General features: G+C 36.8%; 4 protein-coding genes across 4 annotated transcripts; all 4 read left to right on the top strand.

Moving 5' to 3' along the window:
- Positions 1 to 2,265: 2,265 nt before the first annotated feature.
- Positions 2,266 to 3,115, top strand: INS49_005477 (uncharacterized protein; the record flags this gene model as incomplete). The annotated part of the gene is made up of 2 exons (XM_043166257.1): positions 2,266 to 3,000; positions 3,077 to 3,115. The coding sequence occupies 2 exons, from the start codon at positions 2,266 to 2,268 to the stop codon at positions 3,113 to 3,115; spliced, it is 774 nt and encodes a 257-aa protein (XP_043017037.1).
- Positions 3,116 to 4,585: 1,470 nt separating this feature from the next.
- On the top strand, positions 4,586 to 5,170 carry INS49_005476 (uncharacterized protein; the record flags this gene model as incomplete). The annotated part of the gene is made up of 2 exons (XM_043166256.1): positions 4,586 to 4,692; positions 4,756 to 5,170. 2 exons carry the CDS (start codon positions 4,586 to 4,588, stop codon positions 5,168 to 5,170), a joined length of 522 nt encoding a protein of 173 aa, XP_043017036.1.
- Positions 5,171 to 5,258: 88 nt separating this feature from the next.
- On the top strand, positions 5,259 to 5,874 carry INS49_005475 (uncharacterized protein; the record flags this gene model as incomplete). Its single annotated transcript, XM_043166255.1, has 2 exons — positions 5,259 to 5,366; positions 5,437 to 5,874. 2 exons carry the CDS (start codon positions 5,259 to 5,261, stop codon positions 5,872 to 5,874), a joined length of 546 nt encoding a protein of 181 aa, XP_043017035.1.
- Positions 5,875 to 10,751: 4,877 nt separating this feature from the next.
- Positions 10,752 to 11,862, top strand: INS49_005474 (uncharacterized protein; the record flags this gene model as incomplete). The annotated part of the gene is made up of 2 exons (XM_043166254.1): positions 10,752 to 10,845; positions 10,949 to 11,862. The coding sequence occupies 2 exons, from the start codon at positions 10,752 to 10,754 to the stop codon at positions 11,860 to 11,862; spliced, it is 1,008 nt and encodes a 335-aa protein (XP_043017034.1).
- Between the last annotated feature and the right edge of the window lie 6,410 nt (positions 11,863 to 18,272).

Below are 18,272 nucleotides of genomic sequence, written 5' to 3'. Positions count from 1 at the left end.
GATGGGTCACCTACTCGTGGGTTTCGGCTTCTGCTTATACAGCGGGTACCAAAACCGTCCACAGGTTAGAACTCTTATATATCTAAATATTTTGTATAAAAAAAAAGGAAGAGGAATACTTAATAAGATTGTACTATAAATAGAATAAATGTGTATTTTGTTTTTAAGGTTGACAAGGTGCACTGCTTGTATAAGCGTGGCGGCTGGTAGGCTCATACGCGTCAACTTGACTCGTGATCCTGATTGGCTTCATGCTCTCTAAATAATCATTTCTTGTTGAGCCCTGATACAAGCTTTTAACACTGCCTGAATGAAGATCAAGAAGGTTACAGACCCTTCCTAACTAAGTAGAGAACAGCCCTGGCTAATATTGACTTTGCAAAATGCCAAACGCGTCGCGAGATACGATGACACATCTGTAGCGAGCTCCCGTACAGCCACAGACAAAGAAAAAGATATGACCCGATCAAAGCAAGGATTGAAATAACCCAGTTTCCTTCAGAAGTCCAAGTCTTGAAACTCCTTGAAGTGTCTGATCTCTGTCTGCCAACAAGGTGAAGCTCAGAAAGACTTCTAGACTCATAGCGAGCTGCCCAAGCTGTGTTGATTCTCGAGAATAGAAGTGGAGAGATGATTCCGCTGAGTTCTTTGACCCGTGCCGGATCCGAGTCAGCCCCAGCTTCAATAGCCACGATCAACAGATTCGCAATCTGCGCTTCCGGAATAGAACTTGGATAGGGTTTCAATAGCGCGTTGATCAAGGAATTCCACATCTGCAGAGCTGCAGAAGAATTAACAGTCGCGCCAGCACCAATGAAGGCCTCTATAACTCGAATCATAAAGTCATCATCCTGAGGTAGGCGCTTCGTACGCTACATGTTCAAGTTGACAATATCAAGCCACAGCGGATAGCCATCCTCGAAGCTCACATTAGGATCTGCGCCTCTTTCCAATACCATTGCGATGCGAGCCAGGGAGAGATGATTTGTACTCGGACGAATTTTCCAAGTGGGAAGGACTTGGCGCAGTCACAGTGAGGAGAGCTTACAGTCGGGCGCCTCAGGCGGCGGGGGGCCATCGACATGTTCAAGAATCTCTATGGGCAGAACGGGACGAACTACGCAGTTTATGGAAGGCGGGTGCGAGGGTATATGTGTGCGGCTCAAAGGCTCTGGGTCAAGCAGTGGATCGGGTAGCATGCGAGATCAAGAAGGAGAGGGAAAAGCAGAAGGGGAACAACATGGATGAGGCCGAAGTGAAACAGTGGTGGGCCAGCTTGAGGAATGTAAGATATGTCGTCGATGTATTCGACTGATGGTATTATAACTAGCTCCGCGTTCGACATGTCGACACTTAACTATGTCTCCAGGGAACAGCCACGAGGAAGGTGTATCGAGTTCCATGCCCAGATTTGGTGTGCAAAAACCAAGCCACTTTAATGTTGCACCCTGAAATTCGACCGCTGCGTCGGACACGCGCAGTGAATTTTGGATTGTGCTACGATTCCACTGTCGACGTAGCAAGCAGACTTCAGATTTCAAATTCAAACACACTAAATTCTTTCCCCGTCCATTGCATTGATCCAGTCCATCCTTTATTGTCATCCACCGTTTTCTGCGAGAGCTTAGCTGGTATGTACTGCTGAAGCTGATCCAGCAACGCTTGCAGGCCTACTATTATCCATTGAATACTAGACCATGAGGTCTGTTTAAGCTAAACACAAGGTTAGCCCTGGTGTGTCGCAGGCGACATAGCCGCCCAGGGGTTCCCTGTTACGAGATGGGTTACTGCACCGAGCAAGCGTCAATGGACATGGATCGAGGCGCGAACGCATTCTAGTGTAGTACCGCTCCTCCTTCGGGGAAACATGCCACGCGGAAGCAAACGAGGACGAAGTATGCGTGGGAAGCCCGTTTCGTTTCAGGAAAATTATCCTACAGGTAGATCTTAGCGTTCCCGGCGGCAGCGCGTGGCCCACGAGGCCCACTTCCCCACCGTGTACCCCTGCTATAGATGAAATTGCTAGGGATAACTGTGGGTTGTTTGAATCAGGGAAATAGGGCGTTTATTTCTATTAGAACAGCAATCCACCACTCAGGCCACTCAGGGGTCGGGCCATAAAAAGGCTTGGCCGTCCAGTATACTTGAACAATTCTATTGTATTTGTGCAACACATTTGTTAACTTCAGAACATACAGATTCGAAGCAGGATCTTCACATACATTCATTACTCCAACATACATTCGTTTATCACAAGTCTCCACAATGTTCTTCAGCAAGTCCCAAGTTGCGGCCCTTCTGCTGTCGACCTCGTCGGTCACGGCCAAGGCCATCCTCGACAGCCGCCAGGCCGGAGTCGAGGACCTGGGCTGGGGCCCCGTCTGCGGCCTGCAGGCAACCAACTCGGAGATCGTCAGCACGACGAGCACGATGTACCCGGGCAAGATGCCCCAGGGCCAGAAGGGCTACCTGTTCGCGTGGATCGGCATCCAGGGCGCGTCGGCCTCGGGGGAGCTGGAGGGGGACCTGGTCCAGAGCATCGTCGGCTCGTACCCGGCGGGGTCGAGCGAGTGCTCCGGGCCGGACGCCGACACGACGTGGTGCGTGTCGTCCGAGGTCTACGGCAAGGACGACTCGGGCGCGACGGTCCAGTTCGTCGGCGACAAGAGGACGGCCGACGTCAACTACGACAACGGCATCGTCATCAACTACACCCTCGCCGACAAGTCCACCTACCTGTGGGAGCAGACCATGACCGACGCCGTCACGGGCGACGTCCTGGCCAGCTACTCCAAGAGGTCCGGCCCCATGAGGATGTGGAACACGGCCATCGAGAAGCAGGACGCCAACGGCGCCGACCCCACCGGCACCAACGAGCCCCAGTACTACGTCAACACGACCATTACCCTTGCTGAGGCCGACAGCTCCTACTCTCAGGGCATCTATGGCGACAACGGTGCCACCTACACTGATATGACCACCTCCGATGGTGGCAAGACTGTAAGTTCCTTTTCTTTCATGCGACTGCGGCCCAGGCGGACTCGAACGAGCGGACGCTAACCTTCTGTCGCTGCAGTGGTTCATCGAGAAGATTACTGTCCCCGCCATGAACTAGACTTGACACTTCCCGGAAGAGATTCAGCAGAAACAGCAGAAGATACCCTGATAGCCGCTCTGTGTCCTCCTCAGATGCTAAGGAACTGGGGTTTACCATTCAAGTTCTTGGCGAGGATGCATGTTAAATGATTCGAAGGCCATATATGCCAGCCATTGTAAATATTAGTTTCGGCACAATGTAAAAGAATTATGCCTCCGCCATCACGTTCACAGTACTAGTAGTCCTGTGTGCAATACCCGTAATGTCCGCCAGCAAGATGTGTGATGTCTTGCATCAACGGCACCCACCGGGCTAATACAGGAGATGATAAGATTTTAACACTTTGTCGCTCAGCCGTTTACACTGAATCGAGGACTACAGAGTCTCAGCCATCTGGACATGTAAACGCATCTCGTTGATACTCGACAACGAATATTGAGCCGAGCATGATGGGGCTGGATGGGTTGTCACGTCTCTCCACGCCGAGTTGAAGTCCAGCTGTGTGGCAGGGCTACCGTCGTGTTCGATTCGTATGATACAGGCCATCCAATCGTGAAGCGAATGTGATTGCCCATTCAACTTTATCTGATTTAGGAGCAGCAATATCATTTCAGGTGCCGTGCATGACGTTGGAAGCTATGTGGACGTTGTATGTCCCTCCTGAGGATTCCTGTTCGATATCTAGCATTTGGTGTGAGACGTTTCCTTGCTTCTTGGAAGTAATCTATGCCCCTGGAAAAACAGTTGCATGCCATGTCCTCCAACATTTATTCCGCGTCAGGGTTGGCTCCGCATATTAAGGACGTTGTTCAAAATTTGGAGCCATGTAGAATTGGATGTGGCGTGTGTTGCAGGTGTCTCGAGGAACTTGAGTGTCCTTATGGAACAGCGCACTCGCCCAGGCATAGCCGGTTTGGAACGCGTTCCCAATCATCCTAGAAGAGTAATCTTACACTAGCGGCTGATTACCCGCTGTTGCGAGTCACACTCGTCCTTGAGCTGCGTGTGCCAGTGCCGGTACAAACAATGCCCGGGGACATGTCCAGGGTGAAACTCAAAGGATTCAACCATTGTCCCTGCAGTTGGGCGCAGCCGTTGGCTCTAAGAACGCATCGAAACGATCTTACTTGTCCTCAGCTCAGCCTTGGCCAACACTGGCAAGAACCAACATGTCAGCATTTACCCCTCACACAGTGTAAGAGGGCCTACACCTCACGGAGGAGGGTCGTGGGGAGGCGTTTCGACATCTCGCTCACATCCGCGTATCTTGTGCGACTTAGAGTACCAAGGCAGATGTGTCCCAAAACTTCCTCTAGTATCGTTCTCATTGCCACCGGCATGACAGTTTACATTTCTCACACTGCACGCCTTGGTCGATCAATCTGCACAAAAAGCAGATACAGTCCCTAGCTCGCACTGCTCAAAGGATTCAAAGCTTCTGATTTGCCGCTAAACTGCACAACAAACGACTCCTACATCCACTCCGCAATGCAGGCTTTACTCTCCTCCTACTCCAACACCCTGATTGCCCATGTTTTGGTGGCTCTCTTATTCGGCACCCTCCTGGTGAGTACCGATAATTCCAACCTTTCGCAGTCTGCACGACAAGTGATAACGAGGACGGAAATGACATCAGCTAACTTGTACCTTGTACTCAGTTTTTTTGCAAGGGCTCTCTACAACCTGTTCCTCCATCCTCTAGCCCATGTGCCTGGGCCTCTCTGGGCACGGGCAAGCGGAATACCCTCGTGGTACCATGCCTCCACGGGCAAACGCCACATCTGGCTCTGGCAACAGTTCCAGATCTATGGGCCCATCATCCGCCCTGGGCCGAACACGGTGCTCTTCAGCGACCCACAAGCCTACGCCGATATATACGGAATGAAATCGAACGTGCGACGAAGCCCCTTCTACACTGCGCTTCAGCGAAAAAGCAACGAGAGCACGACGCTTAACACCGTTGACGTCGCCGAGCACGCGCGCAAACGCAAGCTGCTTAGCCTGTGCTTCACCGATAAGTCACTGCGGGCCTCCTCGGACTTCATTTATCAGGCACGTCGACCGCTGGAATGAGATCATGTTGGAGGAGAAGAGTAGCACGACCGAGTGGTCCGCTCCAGTTGATTTTACAGATAAGGTGGACACTCTCGCCTTTGACATTATGGGCGATCCTAGCTTTGGGAGATCCTTCGACATCAAGGAGCCTGAAGACAATCCCCTGCGATCAATTCCGGATAACATTGCTGCCTACATGCGATTCTATTATCCAGTGAGTACTCGCCCTGACTCCCCACGGTCCACTCTGTTCGTGGCTGTCGCAGCGCTAACCGACGGAATAGTTCTGCCGCTCCCCCTTCCTCGACTTGCTCAGCTGGCTCAAGCCTCGCGGTCCCGACCGACTTTTCGAAGTGATCACGCCCCGCCCTGTCCAACAGTACAACCAGTTTGTTCATGACAGCGTCACAAGCCGGATATCCCTGCAAAAGGAGCAAGCGGAAAGGCCAGAGAGCGACCGCCGCCAGGATATGTTCTACTTCCTATGCGAGGCCAGGGACCCGGACACGGGGCTCCCTGCCTATAGCGAAGGCGACCTCCGGGCAGAGTCCAGCCTGCTCATCATCGCGGGGTCCGACACGACTGCGGTCAGTATTTCGGGGATATTCTTCTGCCTCACGGGCGGCCCGCGACGGTGCCAGAAGCTGGCAGACGAGATCTTGGCCACGTTCGACTCGGCAGAAGATATAGTGCACGGGCCGAAACTCCTCGGCTGCAGGTAACGTCCCCGGCCCCGATCCCGGCCGCCCCCCCTTCCCGGCCGCCCTCGGCACCCATACACGCCTTCTCTTTAACGTTAATTGCCCGTTATCACGATACACGATCCCTCTTTCGTTAATGTTTTTAATTTTCTAAAGGCATTGCTTTCTTTTAATATCCTTTCTATCTTTATTTAAGCCTTATAAATAACCTTAATATTAATAAAAGCTATATTTAAATTAATTTAAACTTTTTTTTTAATAATTTTTTAATTAATTTTAATTTTAATTTTTAATTATTAATTTTTTTATAAAGTTATAATTAATTAAGTTTCTTTTTTATTATATACTTTAAAAAGCTTTTTAAATAATATTTATAATATAAGGTTTAAGTATTTATTATAATATTAATAAATAATTAATTAATATACTTTTTATAATTACTTAAAAATTTTAAAAATAAATTTTAATTATTAAAAAAAAACCTTAAATATAAAGAATTATTTAATAAAGCTTTTTATTATATTAAATTTTAATAATTTATACTAAATTTAATAATTTTTAAAAATATAATAATTTTTAAATACCTTATGCTTAAATATTAACTAAAGTTTTATTACTTTTTATCTTAAATATATATTTAACTTTATAAGTATCTTTTTTTATACTTTATAATAATAAAAAAGAAACTTCTTCTTTATTATTATTAATAAAAAGTTATATTACTTTGTTAAATATAAATACTTTTAAAATATTATCTTTAATAAAATAAATATTAATATATTAAGGGGCTATAATATATAAAAAGTATATATAAGTAAAAAAACTATATATATTTAATATAAAAAATATTTTTATATAAAGTTAATAATTATATATATATAATGCTTATTTATAATTAATAATTACTACTTAAAAAAGTTTAAGGGGGTAATTTAAAGAATAAATACTTTTTTAAACTATTTAATAACTATTTATTCTTTTATTTATCCTTTTTTTATTATAATAAATTATTAATTATTATAATTTTTAAAGGTAATAAAAAATTATTATTGCTATATATTAAGTTCCTTAAATATAATTAAAGAATTAAGGAACTTACTTATAATAAATATATATTTTATAAAAAAGGTTTATATTCTTAAATTAAAGTTTTTTTATAATAAAAAGCTATTATTTAAATAATTAAAAGTAAGGGCATTTTTTAAGCAATCTTTTATTAACCCTCCCTTATTAATATTTTAATAATAGGTTAATTAAATAAACTTAATAATAAGTAGCTAAAGAAGGTTAAATTAAAACTTAATATTCTTTTTAATAATTAATTAAAAATAAATAGTCTTTATTATGGGCTAGCCTTGGGTTATTTGCTGTAAGGTATTTAAATGGGGTTTATATTTAAAATGCAAAGGAAAAGGTTTACTTTTTATTTATACTTACATTAAAGCCTATTCTTATAAGGCCAAAGCTTATTAACTAATTATAATAAGTAAAGCTTAAATCATAATATATCCTTTTTTTCCAAGTCCTTATAATAGGCCTTAAAGGGTAGTTATATAATAAAAAATAAAGGATATTATAATTTAATTATAAATTAAATATTATTTTTTGCTTAGCTATTTAATTATACCTTAATATCTTTTAATTACATTAAAGGCCCAGCTTATTATTTATAATTAGCATACCTTAGCCCTTATAATTTAATATATTAATTAAAGCAAGCTAATAAAAAATAATTATTTAAGTATAAGTTAATAATTAAATTAATAGCATTTTTATAATCCTTTAATATAAGCCTTTTGCATAAACTTCGTTACTTAAAACTTTAAAACTATAAATTTATTATATAATTTACAATTAATTATGGGTAATTTGCTTTATTAGCGGGAATTTCTTAAATTTTAAGTATTTTTATAGGGTTGAATTAGCTAATATATAGCTAATTCGCTTTAAGTTTGGGTTAGCGCTAAGCTGGCATTGCTTTTAAGCCTTACCCTATAGAAAAAATTTTACGCCCCTTTAAATAAACTCCTTTCTTTTACTAGCCTTAATTAATAAAAGCTGCATTTTTATTCTTTTATAGTAATTAGGGTAGTTATGCTTATAATAGCTAAGTTGGCTATATGCAAAATACTTAACTTTGCTTATTAAGATTACTATAATATTAATATTTATTACTTTGCTATTTTAAAGTTAAGTATTATTCTTTCTTATTGCAGCGTTAAAAATGCTCTTATATTATTATAAAGCAAAGCAAAAGGCCTTAAATATATTTAGCTATTCTTTATAATTAAGCTAAGCTTTTGCTATAAAGGTTAAGCTATTAGCTATTAATAATATTTTATACTTATTTAGCTAACTTTAAGCTTTTACTATATAAGCTAATTAATTAAATTAAGCGAGAAATTTTATTATTTTCTTTTTATAATGCTGTTATAACGTAATTAAGCTAAGCTTAGTATATTTTTATTTAAAAGAGTCTTTAAGCGCAAAGCAAATCTTCTTTAAAAAGCTTTTTAGCTATTCTTTAAATATCTTTATAAAATTAATATAAGGTAAAAATTAATTATAAAAAGTTTTTAGCTAATTAAATATATAAAAGAATTAAGCTCTTTTAGCATTAATTACCTTTTTATTTATTGCAAACTTAGCCCTTATCTTTATTAATTAAGTTATTAAGTATTCTTAAGATAAAAGTTCCTTTAAATAAGAAAGAGCTTAATGGGCTATTATTATTTTTTTTAAGTTTTACTATATTAGGTTTTATATAATTGCATTATAGGTTTATAATATAAAAGGACTTTAAATATATATTATAGGCTAGCCTTGGGTTATTTATTATAAAGTATTTAAATAGGGTTTATATTTAAAGTATAAAGGAAAAGATTTACTTTTTGTTTATATTTATGCCAAAGCCTATTCTTATAAGGCTAAAGCCCACTAATGAATTACAATGAGCAAAGCTTAAACCATAACAGTCTTTATATATTAATTCTTTTAACTTTTAAGAATAAGGTAATAAAAAAGAAAGGCCCTTAATTAATTTCTTTTAAAGAAAGAATAATCTTTATTTAAAAAGGCTAATTAAGCTTTTAAAACCTTTATTTTAAATTACATTAATATTAACCCTAAGTTATTTTAATTAATTATAAATAAAATTAATAAAGCCTTTTAATAATTAAAAAAAAGCCTTTAAGGATTAATAGCAATATAATAGCTTTAAATATTATTAAGGTAATTAAATAATATAGCTTAGGAAATATATTATATCTTAAAGGCTTGCTAAATTAATATTTCATTTCTTATAATAATAAAGATATTAATAAAGTTATCTTTAAAGTATTGCTTTATAATAAGGAGAATAATATTTAGGAGAAGTTTAATAATTAAAAAAAAATTCCTTATAAAGATATTAAGGAGTTAATATAGGGTAGGTGCAGACGCGTTTATGCGCGTACGCGGGTGTGGGCCGGCCGGGATCAGGGGGCGGCCGGGATCAGGGGGCGGCCGGGATCAGGGGGCGGCCGGGATCGGGGCCGGGGACGTTACCTGAAGGCCTGCATCGACGAGGGCATGCGGCTCACCCCGTCGGGGCCGTGCGGGCTGCCCCGCGAGGTGTTGCCGGGGGGCATCCGGATCAACGGGGAGTATTTCCCGCCGGGGACGATCGTGGGCACGGCCGCGTGGATGAGCTCACGCAATGAGGACGTGTGGGGGGGGGGGGGCGCGGGGGGGTGTTCCGACCAGAGCGGTGGCTCCTCGACGAGGCTGATGGGGTCACCGCAGAGTCGCTGTCGCAGACGAGGGCCAACTTCCACCCTTTCCTTACCGGACCGGGCAGCTGTTTGGGCAAGAATGTGGCGATGGCGGAGATCATGATCACTGTCGCCCGGACTCTGCACCGTCTGGAATTGAGGAGAGCACCCGGATCCACGCTTGGAGGGGGGAAGCATGAGCTCGGATGGGGGGCCAGGGACGAACGCCAGTTTCAGCTGGAGGACGCCTTCATCTCTTTGCGGAAGGGGCCGGAGGCTCAGTTTAGGAAGAGGAGCAGACTCGTCTAGGTACATACATGATAAGAGACACGACTGGAATGAAATTGGTTGGCTTTTTGTTTTTTACACCTGCCACGAGCTGCAGGGCATCAGACAGACACATGATTAATGTGATCTTTAAAATTTGGGAATCATTACATGTTTGAACGGAATTTAGTAGTTGACTTACTCTCTGCCCGAAATTCAGCAATGTATGTGAAGGCAGAACTTGTTGTTTGTACAAGGCAAATCACTCTCTTTATCCAGGTTAGCCACTCTCCGTCAGCCACAACGAGTTTCTTCACGATTTCCTAGATGACGGCGTTTGATGAATTTTTTTATTTATTTTTATTTTTATTTTTTCAGGGTCAATGTGTTACCGAACTGTGTCTCCCGCATTTGACGTATGATCGATGGAGCTGCGTCATAGCCCGACCGACATTGTATGCTTTTCTTCCATACCGACTCTAGATACATGGTGTATATCTGAAAGTAAAATATTGTCGCCGCAATTTTATGTGTGCAATCCTGACAAACAGACCAACCGCATTGTTAGTATGCTCTTGAGTTGAGCTGTGGTTGAATGGGCGAGTCACTGTGTGCTTTGGCGATGAGAGCAGTGTGTTTAATTAATCTGACAAGCATTGGCCGGGTGACCGAGAACAGTTCACACACTGTAACCCCTGACTGTGTCAAGTGCTTACCGCAGCTCTTGCACCAACACAATTTAGAGTTGGTCCAACGTCAGCAGAACCGCAGAAAAGGGGCTTGCCCGAAAAAGATAACCCCAGAAAGGATATTCCGTTCATAAAGGTTCCGTCGCACGTGTCTGGCATTCTTGTCCACCCCGCGTTTTGATGAACAACCATGGCGGGAATACTCCATCAGCAAATCAACCTCAAGAAAACCGCGCCGGACACTTACAGTGCTTCCTGGCACCAAGACTGGACAGTCGCTTCCAGTACGTTCAGAATATCTCACAGCCAGCTCCTCGTGGCCTGTCCCGAGCTCGCCGAGCCCAGCCAAGTGATGAAACGAATGACTGATTCGCCCCGACTTCGCAGCTCTCCATGGCGGGTGCGTGGCCGCGGTCATCTATCATGCCGCCGCCAGACACCTGACAACGGACCCGACGCTGGTGGCCCAGAACCAGCCAGACATACTCAATCTGCACATTGAGTTCCTCCGGGCATGTGAGCGGCTCGACAGCACCGTCACGGTCTCCGTGCTGAAGCTGGGCGCCGCCTCGTGCACTCTCCAGCTGCAGCTGTCGCAGAAGGGCAAGATCAAGGTTGTCGCCCTGGCCACCTCAACCAGTTTCGATAGGCCTCTGGGCCCAACTGTGCCCACTGGCTGGACACTGCTGCCTCCCCCAGACCCCAAGCCGGACTTTGACCGCGTCTTCGCTAACAAGCCCGACGAAAACTGGATCCCGGTGCAGGCTGGAGGGGAGGTCATCCCCTTGACCGAGCGCATCTTGGCCGTGGATCCGCGCGCCGGGTTCCGCACCGAAGGCATCTGCGACGTATGGAACGGCTTCATCGGGGAGGAGCGTATGGACGCCACCTACATTGCCCTGATGACTGACATTATTCCGTCAATGACGGATACTCTGATGCGCAACGGTGGCTTGTACGACGCCCACCGCTTCTGGCAGGGTGCGAGACAGTGGGCCGAGGCCAACCCTGGGATTCCAGCTGTTTTTAGGAACTCCCTGGCGGAGTTGGCCAAGCAAGCGTCGACCTTCAACACCACCGTCGTCTTGGACATGGAATTCAAGAAAAGACTGCCGAAGGAGGGACTTCGATTCGTCTTGACGAGGACTGCTGCCAGGACACTGCAGGATGGGAGGTTGGACCTTGACATCACAATCTGCGATGAGGAGATGGGACTGGTCTGCAAGGCACACCAGCTCATTCTAGTTTTGGAAGCCCAGAGAAAGTTCCGCGGCGGCAAGAACACGGAGCAAAAGCTTTGAGATGTGCCCTGGTAGAAGTTGACACTAGGAATGAACACCGAGTGATCGCCCACCTAGTCTCCCTCCCGACAATATATTCGTTAATAACCACTTCCCCTTGGCATGTCTGGCACATATTGTGCGTCGGTCTTGTGTGGAAATTACCATAATTATATTCAAAGACACACCAGACAACAGCTAACAATTATGGTCACAGTTTGGATCAGCCCGGCTGCCACGATTTCCTCTGCGTCGCCTTTATGCAATCCTAAGAACGAGAATACGTGCCACAGGGCATGATCTCTAGAGTTATATACCATAAAAATTCCCATCTTACTATATAGCACGGGATTATTAGAAACATAAGGCAATATCCGTAGTATTAGACCTTTAGCCTTTTTTCTCTCTAGAAATGGGCTGCTGTTAACTATTAAGAACAGCAATCCTGAGTTCCGCTGCTGCATGTCTTCTTGAGAAATATCTTCGTCCCAATGGATCGTAACCTTCGTAGAGCTTGAAGCTGGGATGGATGGTGCCCTGAGTCTATTAAACGACAAATGCTGGTTGAATTGCGCCTCCCCCTAAATGCGGCTCTTTAGGGCCAGGCCGCGGAGCTTTAGCATTTTGGGTGAATCGATCCAAGTCTTTGCAACTTCTATCCAATATTTATATCCATTATATGTATTATAGTATGCTTGATTAAAGTCTACCGGGCCATTAAAATTTACCCATGATCATGTTGGGGCGTTGCGCCCTTAGGTGGTGGTCCGCTAAGCATTAAATGGAAAACGGGGCTCCCAGCAGAGTTATCGGCATAGATCCTTCGTCCATAATCCGGAAATATAGACGTTATCTTTTATCCTCTGCAATGCATTTGCTAAGCCGGACAAGGCCACTAGTTTGTCCGATGCTTGAGTAAGTTGACAGCCTGAATAGTTTCACGAGGGCGGCCCAGCCCCGGCGCGCCTGTGCCCCTCCGTTCGAATCGAGGGATGGTTTCCGTGGGCTCCTATCTGCTCTAAAACTCCATTCCGGGTTTGAGGAGTCATCGGCAGGATGCCCGTGAGGGAATTCTTCAGACGCTACGAGTTCATGGCATTCCCAGCACAGTTGGCGTTTAGCACAGATCAACTGCCTCCGTGCTAAGTATCTCTCCTGCACAACACAGCCTCGTTGATTGAGAGGTGCCCGGGTAATGTCCTTACTATACGCATAGGGGAATGTCCGGATCTGGTAGTTAGACGAGCCGTTTATCTTGGAATCGAGCGTAATGAAAGTAGGGCATACTGTAGTTGGATCTCTGGCTCTTCGACTTGAAAGGTCCAAGCCTGACCATGGACACGGCCTGTTCATCAAGCTTAGTGGCCCTTCATCTGGCATGCCAGGGCCTGCGAGCCGGGGAGCCACAAATGGCAATCGTCGGCGGCTGCAATCTGATGATCAGCCCAGACATGTTCATGTTCGAGGCCGGGCAAGGGTTTCTCGCACCCGACGGGATGTAAGAAATAAAAAGCGCTGCCAGTGTGCAGCTTAGAGAGTTTATATATTCTAACATCCCCCCTTAAGCTATACATTGAGTTTATAATTATTAGGTTAGAATTATTAATTATGTAGATCTGTAGATAGCGGGCAGGTAGCTGCTTACATAAGCAGCGTTGCAGCTTAAAACACTAAAGGCATTGCCCTTTAAGCATAATTAGCAACTAAGCAACCTATATACCCATACTATATAGTTTATAACATCCCTTATAATCATTGCAATGCTATTTAGTAAATTAAATGCATAAAGAAATATAAAAATAATTATTTTTATTAAAAAAACCTTATTAAAGCATTTATTTAATAAAAAAATTATAATTGCAAACCTCCACGCTATTAATTAGCAGCCTTTCTTAAAGGCAACAACCTTTTAAGTAACTAAAACCCATTAAATTACTATTATTAACCTTATTCCTTATTAGCAATTTACTTTTAAAAAGCAACTTTATTAATTAATTTATATAATAATAGCATTTATGCTAAAGTTATTACTTATAAGTAAATATTTATAAAGCTAATTAAAAGTTATAATAATAAACATTATAATACTCTTTATTAGCAATTAATAAGCAAGCTATAAGGTAAATAATTATTAAATAAATATTAATAATAAGAAATTTATTAATTTAGCGTTATTTTTATTAATTTTTTCTCTTTAATTACTATTATTTTTACTTTACCTTAATATAATTTTTTTTCTTTCTTTTAATACCATGGCTATTTATATAAGTAATTATAGCATTATAATTACTTTTATATATAACTATATTAATTAATTTATAAAAAAGGTTGCTATAAAGCAAGATAATATATAAATTATCCTTATTGCCCTTATAAATAACCTTAAAGTTATTAATAATAAATTTAATAAATAGCTAAAGAATCTTTAAAAATAGCTAAAGATTATTAATAATAAGGTAAATTAATATAATAATATTCTTTATATTTAGCTTTAAAGCATTTTTATCTTTATTATTAAAGGTTAATTATATTCTTAAGGGTAAAATAAAAATATTAAGCCTTTAAACTTATATCTTTATAATAGCGATATTGCTCTTACTTTTAAGCTTATAAATTATTATAATAATAATAAACTTAAACTTTACTTTATTAATAATACTTAAGCAAATTATTTTTATATTTTAATTAACTTTTAATTTAAAAAAGTTTTTTTAATAATTATCCTGCTTAATAAATACTTTTACTTAAAAACTTTTATAAAAAGAAAAGTCTTTATTTTAAAAAAATTTTGCTTTAATATAGCTAATATTATAATTCTTAATAAGTTAAAAAAGATATAAATCTTATTATAAATAATAATAATATCTTATAAAATATAATTATTTAAAATAATTACGGAACTTTTTAATAACTTCTTTAGTATTACTTAATAAATTATAAATAATTAATTAACTTAGCCATTTCTTATTAAAGCTATTATTTAAATTCTTAGTAAGTATAATGCCCTTTACTTAATAATAATAACGTTTTTTACTTTACTTTCTTTTAAAAATAAATTATATATTAACTTTGCTTAGAAAATTTATAATGCTTATTATAAGCTATTAAAGACTTAATAAAATGCCCTCTCAATTTAATTAATACTATTAAATAAAATCTTTATTAATTAGCTTAGCATCTTTATTAAGATCCTTAATAAGATTTAAGTAATAACTATCCTTATAATAATTAAGGAAGTTATTTAGCAAGCTAAAATATATATTAATAAATAATAAAGCAAAGTATTTACGCTAGCCTATAAATAATTATTTAACTATATAGCAATTCTGCTTTCTTTTATAATTTATAAGTTAGCCTAGCTAACGTTAATAAGCTTAAAATAGCTTAAATTAAACCTATTAACGTTATGGCTATATAAACTACTATCTTTAACCCTTAAATTAATAAGTATAAATTCCTATATAATGAAAAGATAAATAACTTTTTTATAAATAAGGAATTAAAAGTAAGTAATTCCTTTTATATAATAAATTAATCTTAATTAAAAGTAAGGTAATAAATTACTTTTTTTAATAATAAGGTAGCTTATTATTAGCATTATTTACGTAATTTATATAATTAAATAATAAAATAGCAACCTTATTTATATTAATGCAGCTAATAAGAAAGATAATACATGCTTTAATTATAATAAGCAAGGCTATTAAGCAAAAGATTATTATTTTAAGCCTAACTAACCTAAGGCTTCTTTAACACTTAATAATAGCTGCCTTATTACACTTAAAAGCACTTTATATAAAGATAATAAATGCATTAACTTAGCTTCTTGCTTATATAATATAATTTCCTTTTAACGTAATAAAAAGCCTTATTCTTAGCCTTTATTTAATTATAAAAATATCTATATTTATATTATTAATTTAAACTTAAATAATAAGAATAAAAAGCATTATAACCTAGCTGCTTAATTTAATAATAATAATAATATTAATAAGCTACTTAATAATATCTTTAATAAGTTAAATTATAAGGATTAAAATAGCTAAAATACTTACTTTATAAGAGTAAGTATTAGCAATTAATTATTATTTACTTATAATAAATTAACTTATAAAGATATTAATATTTTTTATAATATTTTCTAAGTTAGCTTTCTTAATAACTATAAGTTTAATACCTTCTTTAATTATAATTCCGTTGCTTATTATTATTCTAAATCTTTAATAATATAGCTTGCCTTATATAATTCCTTTTACCTTACTTATATAAAAGGCATTAAAGGTAAAGATCTTTATATTATTAAAGATATTCTTATAATAGCTTATTTTATTATAAAGATTAGCCTTATAAGTTAATTTATTATTTCTTATAAAGTTATCCTTAATAATATCTTCTTAGCAAAGCTAATGCTTAAGAAAATAATCTTTTATTAATAAATAATTTACTATACTTTATAAAATATTATTTACTTATTTATATTTCCTTATTAATTAAAATTAATTTTATTTATTCATTAGCATTTAATATACTTAATAAAAAAAAATAGCCTTCTTAGCTATAAATATTTAGCTTCTTACCTTTAAATAATACTTAAATACTCCTATAAATAACCCTTAAATTTAACGCTATCTTAGGGAATATTATGCTAAGTTCTTTAAATTATTTAATTTAAAAAAGCATTAAGTAAATCTTTTAGTAAAAATTAAGCACTATATTAATATTAGCAATAATTTACTATTTTATTAGCCTCTTTAGCGGTTTAATTTAGCATAAGAATAAATTATTTATAATTTTATTAAGATATATAAAGGAATATTAATTAAAAAAAGTAAGAGCCCTTAAGCATTAACCTTATATTTAATTTTAAAGAAACCCATTCCCTTAAGCTAAAATGCATTTAAATTATAATAAATAATTTAGCATTTTTATTATAATTATTAAAAGCTTAATAAGCATATTAAGAAGCATATATACTTTATATTTAATATAATAAATTAAATTTAGCATATGGCGAGTTATAAATATTATGTCTTTATTAATTTAACAAATAGCTTTTAATATATTAGTATTTATTATATAAATATTAAGAAGATAGCGTTTATTATTTTCTTTAGCTTATATAAATAGTTAATAATACTATTTAGCTTATATAATGCCTTAACTACCTTTTAAATTCTTATTAAGAAAATTTTTTAAGATCTTTAAAATATTATATGCAACCTTTTAAATAATATTATTATATAAGTAAATTTTATGCTATAATTATATAAATATCTACTTATAATCTTTTAGCAATTATATTATTATAATTTTATTCTTAATACTTAAAAAATCTTCCTCTTTATTTATAAAGGTATATTTTTAAGCTTCCTTATTTTAAAAAAAGGCATTATAATAAACTTAATAAAGATTACGGCTATTTATAATTAATTTATGCTAACTATAATTATAAAAGTCCAAGGCTTTATTAATGCTGCTAAGTATCTTTAAAATTTAATATAAGCATATTTTAAAAGGATTAATGCTTTAATTAATTATATTAATAATCTTAAAGATTAGCTAATTATCTTATTAAAAATAATATAATAATAATAATAAGATATTTATAATATTATTATTATTTTTTTAATTATTAAAACTTTTAATTAGCAATTTTCTTTTATAATAAAAATAAATATTAATTAGGGCTTTATAAATACTGCCTTTTTTTAACTATATTTATATAAAACTAAGTTTATTTTATACTTAGTTTTATACTTTTTAAAAAAGTTAATAAATATATAAACTTAATACTTTACTTAAAAGTGAAAACTTTTTAATATATTATTAATACTTTAGTATTAATTTTATTAAATTTAAGGCATAAAGATTATTATCTTTATAAATTATAAGTTCCTTAAAACCCTTAATATAAAGGCTAATTAATTATTAAGAATTATATATTTTCTTAATGTTATTAAATATTATAATATTTATATTATATATTGCATTAATAAGATTAACATTTTTATTAACTACCTTTTTAAGCTATTTAAAAAATATAGTCTTTAAATTTACTTTATTTATTTTTAAGTAAGGAAAGAAAAGAAACTTACTTAAGTAAATTTAATATCTTTATAAGCTGAACTAAGTAAATTTATAAATAAGTTTTAAATATTTTTAAAAAGAAATTAATCTCCCCCTTATTATTAACCTAAAATAAGTAAAAAAGCACTTTATAATTATTTAAGGATAATTATGTAAAATTTATATATATAAATAATAACTTAATAATTCTCCTTATAATGCTGGCATTGCTTTAAAGGTAATATTCCTTTTGCTAATTTTAAAGTATAATAATTTATTTATAGCTATAAAAAAGCTATACTTAATATATAGCCATTTAATAATTAGCAATATTTTTTAAAAAGTATTAAAAAAGTATTAATACT

This window comes from Diaporthe citri (assembly GCF_014595645.1).
Source record: "Diaporthe citri strain NFHF-8-4 chromosome Unknown scaffold_18, whole genome shotgun sequence".
NCBI lineage: Eukaryota > Fungi > Ascomycota > Sordariomycetes > Diaporthales > Diaporthaceae > Diaporthe > Diaporthe citri.
This window is presented reverse-complemented; position numbering and strand designations above follow the sequence as displayed.